Source organism: Eschscholzia californica, unplaced genomic scaffold, assembly GCF_041429995.1.
Source record: "Eschscholzia californica isolate CP2 unplaced genomic scaffold, dmEscCali1.0.p SCAF_2, whole genome shotgun sequence".
Classification (NCBI taxonomy): Eukaryota; Viridiplantae; Streptophyta; class Magnoliopsida; order Ranunculales; family Papaveraceae; genus Eschscholzia; species Eschscholzia californica.
In genome coordinates, this window is record NW_028238309.1 from 66,987,471 (window position 1) to 67,005,244 (window position 17,774).

The 17,774-nt window shown below is 36.0% G+C and overlaps 1 protein-coding gene across 2 annotated transcripts; it reads right to left on the reverse strand.

Moving 5' to 3' along the window:
* Positions 1–2,644: 2,644 nt before the first annotated feature.
* Positions 2,645–5,945, reverse strand: LOC147560563 (oligopeptide transporter 5-like). Of its 2 annotated transcripts, XR_015233831.1 has the most exons (5): positions 5,677–5,944; positions 5,129–5,580; positions 4,761–4,858; positions 3,863–4,674; positions 2,645–3,753 (listed from the first exon to the last, which is right to left on the reverse strand). XR_015233831.1 is itself a non-coding variant. In XM_086658055.1 (4 exons), the coding sequence occupies exons 1-4, from the start codon at positions 5,696–5,698 to the stop codon at positions 4,215–4,217; spliced, it is 1,032 nt and encodes a 343-aa protein (XP_086514181.1). In that variant the 5' UTR covers positions 5,699–5,945; the 3' UTR covers positions 2,645–4,214. The 2 variants fall into 2 exon arrangements, 1 of the variants encoding a protein (XP_086514181.1); XM_086658055.1 differs by having other exon boundaries at positions 2,645–4,674; positions 5,677–5,945.
* Positions 5,946–17,774: the final 11,829 nt, after the last annotated feature.

Consider the following 17,774-nt stretch of genomic DNA (forward strand, 5'->3'; position numbering starts at 1 on the left):
AATAGGATCAATTTCATTATATGTTTATCGTCTATAACATGTGCTATACTGGACAACTTTAACATCTTCTCAATCAAAAAATGAAGAAAGTAAATGTTGTATATATAACATTGCAAATGGAGACGTACAGAGGAGAGAATAAAGAGTAAACGGAAGATAGAGAGAGATGGCAAGAAAAGTGAGAGTAAGAATTCAGATGAAGTAGGCCCACTAGGCCTCAAATTAAAATTTGGATGAGTTCCATAGGCATCTTACAAATGAGGGCCTATCAAACTCACTTTAGGCCAGGGCTTGCCATGTATACCGCCCTCTTAGCCAACGTGCGAAGTTGTTAAAGACAATCTCGTTAAACCGATCTCTATTTTGGTTAGATGCAATTAGGAAGCGACGCCTCAACTACTGTTTGACTTAACGGCGTCCATTACCGTTAGCAGGGCCGGCCCAAGTAGTTGAGGGGCCTAAAGCGATGCAAAATTTGGGGCCCTCTATACACTGACTATAAAAAGTTAGTATTTTTTTTTTTACAGTAACAATTTAAATTAGCAAGAAAAACATTACTAAAAAACATAGACACTAACTATATACTTTATAAGAAGTGCATCCAATTTACATATGGAATAGCTAAATATGTTGAGAATACTTTCTCAACTACATTCTTCGATTACATATGTACGTTCTTCACTAAAATTGTTTTCAAGTTTTTTCCTTTTGCTGTTAACATATCTTGTTTCGTACCCACAATTCACTACTACACTAATATCAACGAAATGATTGAAGTACAACGCCAAAATTTAGAAAAAATGGAAAAAAAATATTTAAACAAATTATAATTTTCTTATCAAATATACCCAATTATACAGATTCAATATCATTTCAATAAAAAATATCTAGTGTGACAGTGATAACAATTAGTTTGAATATTTGTTGCATACAAAGTAACTTTCAAAGATCTAGTTAAGAAGCACATATCTTGTATTTCAACAAAAAAAAGTACATATCTTGTAGATTAACTATAGGGTAAAGATGATGTAATTTAGTCAGTAGATAAGATGGTACACAGAAGAAACATATTTTAATAATGAATAAAATTTTGGATAGACTGTCAAAGGAAACAAACCTAGATAGAATTCCCCAAAAGAGAGAGGAAGTAATGGAATTTGATGAAATAAAGAAATCATGTGCTTTTTTTGTTGCAAGAAGAATTTGGGTAGTGAGGTTTAGTTTTCCTCAAAGATAATTAGCCTAAAGAAACCTTTGGATTTATTCAAAATGAGGTCTTCAGGTCAGTAGGTAGGTTTATTTGCTCACGGTAAGGCATTGACTGATTCACGTGGCCCTTTAAAGCCCAACAAGTCATTACTTAATTTTCTTTGTGAATGAGTGCTTGTAAGCAAATTTATATTGGAGGCCCTTCTCCAAATGGGGCCCAAAGCAGCTGCTTTGGCTGCTTTGGGCCTGGGCCGCCCCTGACCGTTAGGTAGTCGCCGGCCGGCAACATTAATGATTTTTTTTCTCTCTTCTTCCTCCTTCCTACTTCTCTTCTTATTTGCCTTTCCTTCTATCTTCTTCTCTCTTTCTCTTTCACTAAGTCCCATTCGTCGGTAGGAACTCTGGCTAAGGGGAAATACGTGCGTGAAGAAGGCTTTCCAGATTGGAAACCGATAACCTTCATTGCGGAAGATAGGTTAATAGACTGTAACTGGAGGTGTTCGGCCAGATGAATTCATGTAATAGAATATTGACAGTCAACAGTTGGTAGCCCAAGTGGTTCCAAGGTGTTGACATAAACTCCAGAAAGCCCTGGAGGTCCCAGGTTCGAATCCCAGAGAAGGTGGAATCTTTGGTTATTTGAATTGGGGTGTAAATAATGTTGTTGGCCTTTAGGGCATGTTCTAGTTGGGCTATAGGCCCGGTCCTGTTAGTGTTTGAGTGGGCGGTTATCGAGCTTATCACATCTATGATGTATCAAGTGCCAAATGTAACGACATACGTAGATCGTAGTCGACTTCCAAAAAAAAAAAAAAAAAAAAAATATTGACGTAAAGTTACGAAATTAAATTCCTAAGCATAAATGATGTTTACACGAAATGTTATTTATTAGTTTGAAATGAGTTTTCTTGGCACAATATGTAAAACAAGCAAGAAAGAATATGGGTATCTTGATCCTTGAGCAGATTATTTATTACTTATTCCCCTTACAAACTACATTGTTTCTCACAATGCAGAGATCATTTGAAGAAGCAATGGAGTCTATTTAGAAAACTAAAAAACAGAAAGGTAAAAGATGAATTTGTGAACGGTGAACCTACTATTTTTTTGTTGTTGTAAATTGTTTCTTCACACAGATTCATACTTTGATGCTTTCCCATCAAGAGAAAAAAAAATGAAATGTCATAGAAGTGAAAGGAACTGCAGATTAGTACTTACTGTCAATGTATAATTTAATCTATGTGAATAGAGAATGAGTTTGTGCTGATTCTGGTGAAGCAAGATAAATGTATATTTGTTGTTCTGCAAGTGTAGTGGCATCAATAAATATCCGGAACTAATGTTTCCTGCCGGCGAAGGAGATTAGAGAGAGAGAAAGATACTGAGATAGTGGCGTCAATTTCAAATGAAAGAATGAGATAGTTGCATCAAAGTAATCATACATAACCGAAAACGAAGAGTTATATTCCACCAGTTTTCTTTTTAAATCTGTAACAATTCTTTTAGCAAAAGGTAACAAATAGATAAAAAGTGCCATGGCAGCATTAAGAACAACAAGAAGAAAACAGTCAGTTGCATATTAGATTAGACATAAGTCAGTTCCCAATTTTGATGATAAACAAAGCTTTCAATGTGTCTAAAGATTGTGGTACTAGCACCCCAAATACATAAAAACAACTTAACCCACAGAAATGGACATATGAAAATTAAAACACTTCTTGCTACTACATATAAGGGTTTAGCGAACAATGGGCAACCATCGACAGTAACACCAGGGGCAGTAGGGCAAGTAGCAAGAGGACAATGATCATCCATATCCAATCCCCACCAATTCAATCCATAAATACCTTCCACACCAAGTGTAACTGATGTTAGAAGAGCCACAACTGCAGCCCCTAGAGAAATTCCATTACACAAGTCATAGTTATACTTAGCCCACCCTTTGTTTTTTTTATACAAAATCCAGTTGAAAAGGATTGCAACTGAAAACCAAGACCAATAATGTATTGCGGCAACTGGTGGCGAGGATTGTACAGCTAAAAATATTATGGGTACATTAATAAGCCTAATCCACTTCTTGTTAGGAAACTTATGCCCGAGTATCCACACTAACAAAGTTGCAAAAGCTCCGATTAAAAAGAAGAAATAGATATTCTTGTATTGGCCGTAAGGTGCAAAAACATGGGCAGGGCCAATTCCTCCCCATACCATGCTGCCACTAAACAGTCTATGCTCAGTTGGACATGTCCATGGACTTCCCACTGGAAGCTTGTCTAAGTCACAAATGTTCTTGGCATTAACCAATATCCACCATAAACTACAAAGGCTAATCGAATATGAGATGAAAGAGCCCAAAAGTTGGGCGAAGAATAATGACCTCGGAGGAATCTTCATGTAATGGCCAAGTTTTAATTCAGAAATTATGGTCTTGATTGTCTCTGAGGTGCCTAAGCTGTAACTTTTAAAGGTCAAGTTCGCAATAGGGTAACCAGGATGTAGCGTACCCCATATTAACCCGGAAAAACCATAAAGATCAAGGCCTCCCTGCAAATATTATAACCAAGTACCTTTGTTTATAAATAACTACAAAAAAGATGGATAAAAGACAAAGAAGATATTAGAAGTATTCTATATAACTAGATGAAATACGTACTTGGCCAGTAGTAGCTTCGATAACACAAATAGGTAGAGTTAGAGCAAAAGGCAAGAAGTATCCCAACAGAACTCCCCAGTACGGGACTTGAAAATCGGTTCCAAAGTACATTGAGTTAATTATAGCAAGAGAAATCATGGGAATTAGGATCATGTAAAACCACCGTTGCGGAATGGGTTTGTATGACTTCTTCATTAGCCTATTGTGGACATCATTGAATTGATTTTTGCCTTTTAATGTCTTCTTGAATATGACCCAACTCTCTTTACTATGATAAAGAATGAAATAAGTCAAAGAAGCTGTTTCACCTGCGAACCTAAACCCGTAGGAACATACTTGGTAGATACTCATATTAATAAGTTAAATCATCATTAACAATGCGGGAGACGTTGTACTCTTGACCATTTGCATCATAAAGACTACTAGAGAAGAACGGATACCGTTTGGCGTTGTACACATTAGCCCAATATGAGATAGGGACAATTATATATGCTACTAATATGAAACCAACCATTGTATTTACAACCGAAGACATTGGAATGACTAAGGGATTTGGTAAGAAGCCAGTTATAACATTCCAATCTAGTGAGAAGGATCCAATGCCAAGACCATGAAGACCGGAACCAATTTGTTGGGCAAAAATGGAATTTTTCCAGACCAAACATGCAAGTGAAATGGTGGCAATAGAAGGGAAGAAATAGCTTGGGATGATATGGTAGGCAAAGCTTGAGACTGCTACTATCATGAAAAATTGTCTTCCTATTAGTTGTCTTTTAACCCTTGCCCTTGGTTTATCCGTTTCATGCAACAACCTACATAGAGAAAATGGCATTTACATTCTATCACACACACACACAGACTGAGAGAGGGAGGGAGGGAGAGAGAGAGAGAGAGAGACCTGTAAAGAGAGACATCAAGAAGAGTGAAAGGCCACCACATATAAGGGGAATCGACGAGGAACTTCATGAATATTCCAGCAAATCCATAACCAACCATCTGGTATAATATGTGAGAGCAGTACTTAGTGTATCAGAAGTGTAAGAAAGAAAGAGAGAGTTTTCTTTTAAATGTTTGTTATATGCATGTTAAAATTTAACAGAATATTCCATATTCTTCTTTTCAGTTGTAATCTCTGTTAGAGCTCAAGTTCTCCTAATAAATAAATGTGTGTAGGCAAGTATACTGATTCAAAACAAGTGTACCCGAATTTACCTACCAAAAAAATTCTTAGAAAATAGTCGTACGAATAAAAATCAAAGCACTTACCTGGGTGGTTTGAATCAACACAAATGATGCCCAAAAGCTAATATCTTTGTGGTAGAAGGTCTTAGCTATCACAATGATACTTAGCGGAAACGGATTATCCTGACCCGATCTTGCAAGTATATTCAAGACAACATGTTCTTTAATATTAAAAGGGCCTGGGTTTGTCGAAAAAGACAAATTCATAATTGGTACTCTTGTGGTTTTTGCAGGAAGTATTGCTGCTAGTAGTCTTCCAGTTACAAGGGTGAAAAGCGTGACAAATGAAGGGTCTAGGCCGATGGGATTTTGACGGAAACTCAAGAATTGTGTGATGTATGCTAAGAAAGCACATGTAATTGGACCTATTATCCAGGTTCGAAATGTTAGGACAGGCAATGTAGGATCATCTGTGATGGGTACTGTCTGTCTCACTGCCTCTATTGGGTTGTCATTTATTTCATCATCTACAACATCTGCAAATTAACAATACTAGATTGTTAGATGAATAGAAAAAGAATAACAAAGAGAAGAAGGGAGAGAGAGAGAGAGAGATAGAATGAAAGAGAGACCTGGTTTTTCTTTGTGCTCCATTATTTAGTTAGTTTTTGCCAATGGGTTGTTTGGAGATACGATTAGTATAATATAATGACCATCATAATTAGAAGGTAATTAAGGAAATGTTAGAAACTTTCCTTAACCCCTTGGAATTGTTGGATAAGGAAGTATTCTTACATCTCTGTCATAAACAAGGATATGATCTTCTTTGGGATTTTATTAGGTTGGGATCTCTGAAAGAAAATGATTCGAATACCTACAATCTAGGGTTTCTTTCTATATCAACATTATATACCCCACCTCATGCGTTTTATGTTAATCCAATGATTTGTTTAGAAAGTGTCAAGAATGAATATAGTATATTTTTTTTTTTGGAATAAGCTCATTGCATTGATAAAAAGAGGAAAGTAAGAAGCAAACTTAGCCAATACTAATACAAGAAGGAAGCACCCTTAGTGGTTGTCAAACAGAAAAATTGATAAAAACAAAAGGCCGCGGCTTTGGGGAATAAAGAAAATTCTCCGGGGAATAAAGATTCTTCTTAAAATTAGTCAAATAAAATTGACTTTTATGTTTCTTTTTATTGCTAAGGGACTTCTAATTTTGGGAGTTCAAAATAAAACAAATTTTAGAAGGCTCCTCCTTCTCATCACCTCTCTCTACCACCTCATCTTCGCGCCATCTCATCATCTTCTCCGGCGAAGGTCGCCAACCGGCCGATTTTCTGGCCGGCGACCTTCAAACATTAAAAAAGAAAAATATTTGTCCCTCCTCTCTCTCTCTCTCTAAATTTTTTTTTTTTTTTCTCTCTCTCTAGACAGATCTAGAGAGTGTTCGTGAGAATCGACCTTTGAAATTATGAAAGAAAATTTGTTGGAACTGAGAGACAAATTACCGGTGAAAATCATTATAGATCTCGAGGAAAGATTGTTTCGACAGAAAAGAAATGAAACATAAACCCTAGAAATGGCAAAACAATATTTTCTCTCCTCTGTCTGTCTCCCTCTCTCTGGACAAAGAGGGGGAAAGAGAAGGAAGAGGATAGTGAGAGAAAAATAAGCTGGAAGTGAATTGTTGTGGGTTTAATGGTTTGGCTTTGTGTTTAGTTTTGGCAACTGATTTCACATGTTCTTATTGGTATAGTGAGATAAATTTGTGTACTCATCATTTTGTTCATAACAGGAGATTTGCACAGACTTAACGGTGGAGATAAACCAGGTGAAGTTGATGATAATAAATCGTCGTCGATCTGTCCCGCTGTGATTTCCTAATTGTTGGTGCGTTTATCAGTCTCGTTGATGATGATGCATCAATGTTATTACTAGATCCGGTGCCTGAATCGTTCGTTTCAATTGGTGTACCGACGAGAAATCCAAGTTGATGAGATAAACTCAACTTCTTGTTGTTGATTAAAAATCCTAAACTCAACGCCATTAGATTTCTAGAGAGGGAAAGTGAAGGATTTGTTGTTGTGTTACTGTAATCAGATGTATGCTTGTGTTGTTTTGGATTCAAGTTTGGAATTTGGATAGGATTTGGTGTTGTGTTGTTTTAGATTAGGGTTTGGAATTTGGATGTTCTTGTGTTCTTCTAGATCTAGAACCAGGAGTATTGAGAAAGAGAGAAAGAGGAGAGCAAAGAAGAGAGAGAACGGGTGACAGAACAGGAGAGATAAGAGAGATTATGTTTTTCTTTTTTTTTATCTTTGAAGGCGCCGACCGGCCGGCGACCTTCGCCGGAGAAGATGATGAGGTGGCGAGAAGATGAAGTGACAGAGAGAAGAGATGAGATGGAGGAGAACTTTCAAAATAATGTACCCCATAAAAATTTATTCCCCAGAGAACTTTCAAAAAAATCTGGATTCCCTCGAGAATTTATTCCCCGGAGAATTTTCTTTATTCCCCAAAGCCGCGGCCAAACAAAAACAACACAAAGCAATTCAAACTAAACCAAAAACTATGAGTGTAAAAAGTAGAGAAGCCAGTGTCATCTGAGGTGTAAGAAAATAAAGACAAAGATGTAATGTGAGGTGCCTATAGAAGTTTATGATTGGTGCTTTTATAATACTAACAGAATTATCTGTTAAGGTAGTTGGGAATAACTAACTCGGTTATTCATCTATATCTCTGATCTCTCTATTACTAATATTTGATGATATCTATCTTTGTTGGGAGATTTTATAGCCCCTCTTTTCTTCCTTTATCACTCCATCTGTTACTAAATCTTTCAAATCCTATAACAAATTGAAATAATCAATGTGTGGTGAGTCCAGAAAACAATCCCTAGAAACTCAATCTCTGATGGAAAACAACCCGAAAACAACCCTAGAAACTACTATTTATTGATGGAAAACAAACTACAAAATGAATCATAAAAGGATTCCGCCTAAGGGAGGACCCTTCGCCGGAAGAAAGAGACGTAGATCTGAGGACGGTTTATGGGAGAGAGAGAGACAATTATTTTTTTGAGAGAGAAGAAAAGAGGTGAAGGGCGTCAGAACCACGTGTTGTTCAATGGCGAGAGGAACATTTTAGTGTAAGTAAATAAAAAGTCATATTATAGAAGAAAATTACTTTTTGTTGTTAAAGTACTACAAGAAAATTATTTGGTTTTAGTCATGGAAATCTAGATCTCGTCCTAATTTATTTTTGATACTTCTAACTTGTAGTCTTTGCCTTCTTTTGAACTACTATAGGGTCTCTCATGTATCTACAGTTTGATTGTACCGTCTTGCTTAAAATTCTTTTACTGAGTTTTGTGAATCTATTATCTAAAGAAACAATACCTAATAAATTTGTACTATTATAAAATTCTAATACATGAGTTATTACCAATGTATTTTTCATTAATAATGAAGCTTTAGAATAGATTTAAACATCTATTTGCAAACATGGACAGATATAAAAATCAAAAAGTAATGTTTCTCAATTTTAGAATCATGGATAATTTGGAGTACATAAAAAATGAATTCGTCGAATATTATGCAATTTATAGAGAGTGAAAGGACAATCTTACGTCCACGAGGGAGTATTTAAGTTGATAGTTGGTCCACCAATCTCAGGTGCAGTGATTGGACACCCCTCTTAAGTCCATGAGGTCGTGGGATCGAGTTTCGGTGAAAGCAGTTTGCCATCAAGATTTATCTCACGTAATTTAGGCTATAAGTAATGTAATAATTTGTCGGACTTTAGACCTCTTTATTGTTGGGCTTTAGACCTCCTTCATTCTTGATTTAAATTAAGCAGTAATCGTGTTTATTCTATCTTCATGATGTATCAATGCCTTATAACGATAAACATAGATCGTAGTCGAATTCTCAAAAAAAAAAAAAAGTTGATAGTGGTTTCGGGGTTAAAGGGTAAAGAAAGTGATTTGGAGGAGTAATAAGTGAAGAAATTGGTTTAGATGAATCTGAGTGGTGGGTTTAAATGAGTACTGAGCTTAAATTAACGGCTTAACACTTGTCTTGCGTTTAAAGGCACTTTTGCACATTCAGATTCGGGCATAAATGGGTGTTGGGCTTAAATGAGGGTTGAACTCAAATTAATAGTTTAAGACTTAAAGTATGGAGTTTAAAGGCACTTTTACCCATGAATTCATATTTGGGCCTCGGGCACGGCCCCCTATGTGGGCACGCCCTTTTTGTTGTGGTTGAATGTAACTCGACTACAGTGGTTCAAAATGTTATGACTTCAGAATAATTAGGGTACGAGTAGTTTCAAGATTTATTATCACATGAGGTGAAAATAAAAAGGGATGAACTCCTTTGTTTTTTTACCGAGCCCCTCTAATAATTTGGATACTGATATTCCAAATTGTATTTTTTACTTACGATATATAGTCTTATTTTGGAAAGAAATAATCTTTATTTGGTGTATAGACCAGTATGCAAGAGTGACGGTTTTCAATTAAATGCTCTTCTTTTTTATTAAATTCAAATCTTTTTAAGGACCCAGGTCATATTAAAAAACTTCATAAAAAGAAAAGGTCATAAAGGGTTAATTCGGTTTTGGCCTCCGATTTGTAACCAACTCGCCGTTTTGGCCCCAATAAGTGTCCGACAGTTCGTTTTGGCCCCAAAATCAATTTTTCGGACAGTGCTGACATCATCAAGACATAAGCAATACTTTCCTATACCCGAAATACCCCTTTGACCAAATGAAAATCAAATCCCAATTGTCAAATCAATTAACAATTGATGATCAATAAGTCAATTAGCCACAAAGTGAACATTTACAAAACCTAGAAAAAAAAAGTCAAGATTGATTCTTATCAAAAGCAAGGGTTTCCACTTTGTTGAGAAAATGGGTTTTGTAGATAAACATCAAACATGGACTAATAATAGGATCAGAAGAAAGTGTTATTTAATTCCGAGTACAGATGATGGAATCAAATCGACAGAAAGCGAAGGAAGTTCCACTATAGGAGCTCCACCTGCTTCAAAATCGGCAGTGAATGAGTTGCCGACGGTAACAATCACACCGGAAGAAGTAGATCTAGTATGTGCAATCATGGACATGATTATCATGGAGATTGTATCATCCCTTGGTTAGATTCAAGGAATTCTTGCCCAATCTGTAAATTGAAGAGAGAGAGAGGAGACAGAGGAGAAAGAGAGATGAGAGAGAATATACAAATAAAACTGAGTGAAATAAAAAAAGAAATTAAAAAAAAAGGTTGATTGATTTGACAACTTGGGATTTGATTTTGATTTGGTCAGAGGGGTATTTCGGGTATAGGAAAGTATTGCTTATGTCTTGATGATGTCAGCACTGCCCGAAAAATTGATTTTGGGGCCAAAACGAACTGTCGGACACTTATTGGGGCCAAAACGGCGAGTTGGTCACAAATCGGAGGCCAAAACGGAATAAACTTACAATAAATGAACTAGCCAATAATCCTGGTTGGAGTGGCAGGAGGTTTAGCCTTCCACCTTCTAGGTCATGAGTTCGAGGCACGGTGACAATGCAGGAAAAAAGAAGAAGATAAATGTACTAATTTAAAATTTCACCCATGTTGGCAAGTTGCGGATGAAAGAAAACAACACACAAGGGCGGGCTATATAGCCTAGATTAGGTCTTTTGTATCTTTTTTAAGGGAAGTTCTTTCCTTTTTTTTGCCCCTCACCCACCCCCCCCCCCCCCCCCCCCCCCCCCCCCCCACACACTTTATAATGAAATCCTGATTTCCCCTTAACTCGTATGCAACTGCTGTTTTGGCACTTAATTGTGTCTAGATTTTATTTTTGCAGTTATTTTGTTATTTCTTTTTGTTATTTCTAAATTTTATAATTTCTTTTAACTCTCTTCACTTCATCTTTCCTCCTCTAGAGTTCATCTTCTCTTCGTCTTTCTCCACTTCTCTCTTAGTTGTGGTACTGAAGGGAAGAGTCTCCTTTGTCAGAATATTTCCTCTTCGTACCCGACGACTTAGTACTTTGCTATATTCTGTTTAATTTATTTCTTAAGACATAAACATTTATGTCATATTTTTGTAATTTATCGTGAATCTAACTTCAATTATCATAAAAATTGCACAGCTAAAATGATTAAACGTACGAAGCAATTGTAATTGAATATAAAAATGCCTTTTTCTTTTGCAAGCACTGATGCGTTTAGCAAGCACTGATGTTTTCTGACGACAAAGTTAATATGCAAATAGAAAATTGAAAATTTTGGGTATGTCGAAAGGTAAAAAGTATAAATTTTTTATTGTAAAACAATAAAAGAATGAAGCAATTATAATCGAACAGGAAACGTCATCATCTTTTGAAAGTAGTGATGCCTTGAAATTATATACACAAAACTTTACTCGAGTTAGCCCTGCTTAAAACGAAATCCTGACTCCGCCCCTCGCCACACTGGTAAAGAGATTTTCAAGGTGACAAATACAAATGTTCTTTTATTTATTTTTTGGTAAAATCAGATCATGTTAACCCATATTTTTTTTTTGAATTGGTCAGCATGTCTCGAACCCTTTTCTTCCAAGTGGAAGATTATACCTCTTACCACTCTAACAAGGGTTGTTGACTTTTTTTTTTAGGGATGCAACACGAGGACATGTTAACCCATGTTGGTAATGTTCTTTAAACAAAACAACACTTGTAAAAAGATATTCAAGATGGAAAATACAAATTTCACTGGTCTTCAACTTAAAAAGCAATTGAGGATTAGGGGGTTCCAAACATGGATTAGAGTATCATTAAATACAAGCCTACCAACTTAGCAAACTGCTTCATCCTAAAACATGGACCAAACACTTATTTATGGTTATACATGGCGTGTTAAAGTATAAGCTCTCCTTGGAGGAGATCTCATCTTTGGACTTGTGAAGGCATGCGCCCCGCACGCTGCAAGGTCCACCCCTGAGTTATAAGATCTTTAGAGTTTGATGTGATTTTTTTCACGAATTTGATATTTATGAAAGGATCAGTCTGAATAAATTTTTATCGTGTATAACATGTCGCTATAGTGGACAACTATAATATCATCCCAATCAAAAAACGAAGAAATTAAATGTTACATATATGACATTGCAAATGGAGATGTACAGAGGAGGGAGTAAAGAGTCAGTGACAAAAAGAGAGGGAGTCTGATAGGAATATGTGAAGGGAGATGGAGATGACAAAAAAAAGCGAACATAAGAAAACGGATGAAGTAGGCCCACTAGGCCTCAAGTTAAAATTTAGAGTTCTATAGGCGTCTTACAAATGAGGCCCCTATCAAACTCACTTTGAGCCAGGGCTTGCCATGCATACGGCCTTCTTAGTTGGAGATGTTGGAAAATATTGGCGTTTAAGTTGAAATGGAAGGTCGGAGAAATAATTGATGAATAAAATCATGTTGATCACTAGACTTCAAAGCTCGAGAATCTTGATTCTTTTAGACAGTAATTCGCCCCTTTCTGGTATGAAACCACGAGTACACAACGGGTCAGGAATTATGCCTTCAGGATACGATGAAGCCCTTCAACAACTGTTTGGTTCAAAGTATGTACGTTTTGACCAAGACCAAGAACACTCTGTATTAATAAACTGGTAATGCCAAAGAAAACCGACTTCGAACTTATCCAAAAACTTGTATAAATAAAATACCAAGAGATCACCTTCACTATTAATAAAATGGAAGAAAGAGAACAAGACAGACCAAGAGAAATTTCGTTTGATGCTTTGGTTTGTGTACTGTCAAGTGAAACTTATGCCACTTATTCATAGTTTCTCACTAGATACCATCTAATGGGTGCATCTCTACACATGGGATACTCATGGATGAATGGATGTATCCATCCAATACTAACAATGGGAATTGTACCCATTGGGTATTTTGAAAAATATCCAACAGGAGACTCACCCATACATTTCCAAAAGAAAAATGGCAACGCCTTGCAGCATCATAATAACTTTCACGGAATAAAGATTTTGGTCATTTGTATTTTATTTATTACAAAAAGTTTTTCGGTTTCTTTAAGTGTTAAACAATTTTACCGTCTGTTTGGTTGTGTTTAGTGAAGGTTGTAAGGGTTACAATATGTCACCGGGAGCGCCCCTAAAATCCAAGATTAATGGGTCTGCACGGTGACCAGACCCATGAATTAATGGCTAATGGGTCCGACCCATTTATCTTCGGGCACCCTGAAGGAACGTTAAAATACGCAAGCACATCTAATCCTGGATAAAGAGGTCAATCCTCACCTCCTCAGTAGACCTCCCCCCGTCTATCCATTAGGGGAGATGTTACTGCATTCAAGATGGCAATATCCTGGATGTACCCGTTAAGGAGTTACGATATCCGTATTTATGGTGACAACTCCGAGCGTTACCACATTAAGGACGAAAACTCATCAGTAGGTACCACTCGACCCAAGACATTATAAAATCACAGAACGAAGAATGATGGAGAAAATCTGATCTTTGGCAAACACATCGAATTATCACCAAATTAAGACATCTAAGTCTCGGGCAATCAACCAACTACTTTCTCCTTCGTCGATCGTCCAAACCTCTTGCGAGCAATCTACCACTGCTACTATCTTTCTCTCTCATGACGACCAGACGACCATTTTATCAAGAAAGGGCGACTAACCTTCCTCTCTCTGGACGAGCAGACGACTATTTTATCTAGGAAGTGCGACCTACTTTTCGCTCTCTGGATGACAAGACGATCATTTATCGAGGAACGGTGACCTACCTTCCTCTCTCTGGATGACCGGACGACCACATTATCAAAGAGGACGACCTATCTTTCTCTCTCCTAACGACCAACGTAGGCAAGCTACTTTATCTCTCCTGAAGGTTGTCTATTTGAACGACACTCCTCTGCCATCCACGTGTTTCACTTTCACAAAATACAAACAAGTCATACTACCCGTAGAGATCAAGCTCCGACCACTCTACGAGTCTTGCCGAACTTCGACCATTCCCCTCCACGGTAACATTCCAAGGATAACATCCACGTGTCTTTTACTTCTCTTGCAAGCTTAGAGACTTGACCGTCGGAGTCCCTTTGGCCGGCACCATCCTGGTGCTCCCAAAGACCTCATGGTCACGTGTGTTTTTTCTTTTGTCACAGGTTAAACCCAAAGACGTCGTTGGTGCCCATAAACATATTAAAAGGTGAAGGTCCCACTTCGAGTCAACGGTCCAGTCCTCTTGACTTCTTGACCAGCGAATTCGGCCCCTCATAAAAGTTGTCTTATCGTTCTCTAACACATATTTTGCGGAAAAGAGTTTGTGTTTTCATTATATCTTCTTTATGACAAACTTGACTTTGAATATCTTGAGTGATTATAATTTTTATATTAAATTTATGTCCACCTAACTAAATACCAATTAAGTGGGGAGTGGAATTTATTTATCTCTTTGTTGTTGCTACATTAGACTTGTTCGGCACAATTTAAGGTATGAAATTAACAATATTAAGCAACAAATGCAAGCAAGACTTTTTTTCTAAAAGTATAAATAAAATAGAAACCATAGTGACTAGTAAAAAAATCATGCAGCTACTCAAATGAAAAAATATATATTACTCTCCTACTACTTCCAGTTATCTAACAATAAACTAATTAACCATGTAAAATTCCTTAACACCATACATACATAAATCCATAGATAATTCAATGCTTTTATATGAGCTACCGATGACAAAATGCAATTAAAATTATATGCATTTCATTTGTGCGAGCTTGTACCTTCAATCAATTTTTTATGTTTTGAAAAAGTGATTACATATTTACCAAGTGAAGGGAAAGAAGTACTGACATATATAAATTAAATACAACACCCATGGGCATATGGCCTGGCATGCCTTTCCCTTTCCGCCGGTAGACATTGATATTGAATGGTGCATCAACATGAACTTCTATATATTTATAGTAAACCCTAAGCTTGAAATTCAAAGTAAAATTTGCATTTCATACAAGTGATTGCATATATATATATATATATATATATATATATATATATATATATATATATATATATATATATGCTTCACTAAATTGAATAGTTGTAGCGAATTGGTAGCAAAATGTTATTCAATGTTGACCCAATAAGTGATGTGGCCTTAGCAATAGTTATACCTATGAATTTTTTTTGTTATGATTTTGTGACCATAACCAAAGAAAGACTTATAGTTACAACCCTTTCTGTGATTAAAGGGAGTGAAGTTTCCAAAGTAAACCATTGACACGAAATCATTGTTAACAAGAAGTCCATAGCTAAATTGTAAAAAATGCATGTTATTGAACACTTAAACATCTCAGAAATGCTTGTTTCATCTCTGATGGGAACATTTTTAATTCCCATATTATTGGACCTATTTCATATTTTAAATGCTAATTAAGATAATGCAAATTATTAAACTACCTATTGGTTGTCATTTAATTGCCATGGAGTGACTGAGGAATCTTCATGTAATGGATGGAAATAAGTATCCCAATAGAACTCTCTACCATGGGATCTGAAAGTTGGTTCCAAAATAGATAGAATTTATTATATAGAAGAAAAATTATTGAAATTAGTGCACCTCAAATGTGAAAGTTTTGGAAATTAGCATCACTACCATTTTTTGTCTGCTGTGATGTCCATCACTTTATGTATTCCTACTTCAAACAAGATTCCTTTTCTCTATCTTACCTAAATTGAAATGTGCATGCAACCCCAAGTCAACCTACCCTGTGATCCATGTACTCTTCCATGTATGTGATACATGTACTCTTCCATGCATGAGATAAAGTTAAAATCTATATTTATTGGATTGGGACATTTATGAAGATTAAAGTATGTTTAAAGATAAAATGTACATAAATATTTTTAATATATTGTCTTATTTGTTGATTTTTATTAAGTATTGATGGTTTAGTTTACCTTTTAAGTGAGATGATTGGTGGCACATGTTCTTTACCTAGTAATATCGAAACTTTATTTATTGGAATATTCCTCACTCTTATATCCTTAGTCCTCTGCGCCACGATAAAGTATATGAAACAATGTGGAGTCACACGTACGTACAAACAAGTTTTTCTTTCTAAATATATGTACTAGATATTAACCATAGTGATCTGAAAAGAAAAAAAATCCATTAGCAACTCAAATGAAAAACAAAATTACACTCCTACTAGTTTCATTCATCTAATAGGAAATTGATTAGCCAACAACTGGTGGCCCAATTGCTTTATGAATCTACTCTGAATGCGGAGGTCCCAGTTTCGATCCACTAGAAGTGCGCATCCAGAAATATAGAACTTGAGTTATTAAAAGTATAAATAATGCAATCAATTTGTCGGGCTTTAGGCCTCTTTCATCTTGTTGAGCTTTAGGCCTCTTTCATTTCTTGGTTTAAATTAGGCAGTTATCGTGCTTATCACGTCTTCATGATGTATCGATGCCTTGTAACGACTAACGTAGAACGTAGTCAATTTCTCAAAAAAGAAAATAAAATAAGAAATTGATTAACTATATAAAAGTCTTAACACCATACATAGAGAGCTCCATAAATAAATCAATGCTTATATTCATTGATCTATCCAAGACAAAATTAAACTAAAATGGTACGTCTTTCATTATTATGAGTTGTCTCTTCTACATTTAGTTATTCTCTGTTATATTTTATTTTTGAAAAAGCGACTAATACAGACCAAAACTCTTTGCACATATAAGTAGATAAGTGTAGAATTAATAAGAATAGAGATTAATACTGAATGAGTCATCGACATGAACTCCTATTAAAAACAATCATAATTGTTGAAATTGAGGAACGATTTGAGTTTGGAAATGGCAGATTCATCATTTCCGGTAATGATAATATCATTTACGTAGACCAAGACGTAGAGGCAAGTAGAAGAAGTGCATAAAGAGAAGAGTGAATAGTCAGAAGTGACCGGGTAAAACCATTTTTAAGGAGTACTGTATAAAAGTTGGAAAATCATTGACGAGAAGCCTGTTTGAGGTCATAAAGAGATTTATGAACACGACATACTTTGGACTCCCCTATTTGGAAAATTCGAGAGGGAGTCTCATAAAGACCGCTTCATCGAGGTCTTTGAAGGAAAGCATTATTTACATCAAGTTGATGGAGGGACCAGTTTTTGATAGTCGCAAGTAGGGGTGGGAACCGGTCGGTACCGGTCTCTAGCTTCATCGGATCGGTCAGTTTCGGACATAAAATGTTGGTGACCACTTATTTACTCGGGCGGTCATTTTCAAGAATTATTTGTCCATTGACCGTCCAAGACCGTTTATATTGTCGGGAGAGTCGGACATCGGACGGTTTCGGTCCGAACTTCCCAATTAAAATTTTGCAGAAACTTATAAATCATTTTCATTATTAAACAAAAATATACTAATAAATACGTAAACTGTTTTTGAAGAATATGATTCCCAATTCAATATAGGAGTATGAAGATTTCAAATCCTCAAAACACCATTAGCACAACAATTAGACTAATTTGGAGGCCGTGAAGTTTCTCCGACCATTTGCTAAAAAGAATTTACTCAGAACTAGTGAATATATAGAAAGAGACGTGTAAACGACTTTCGCCCTAAGAATCAAATTTCAAGTTATGGATCAGAACATTTTAAGATTTTAATTAAGATCATTCTCTTTACAAGTACAAT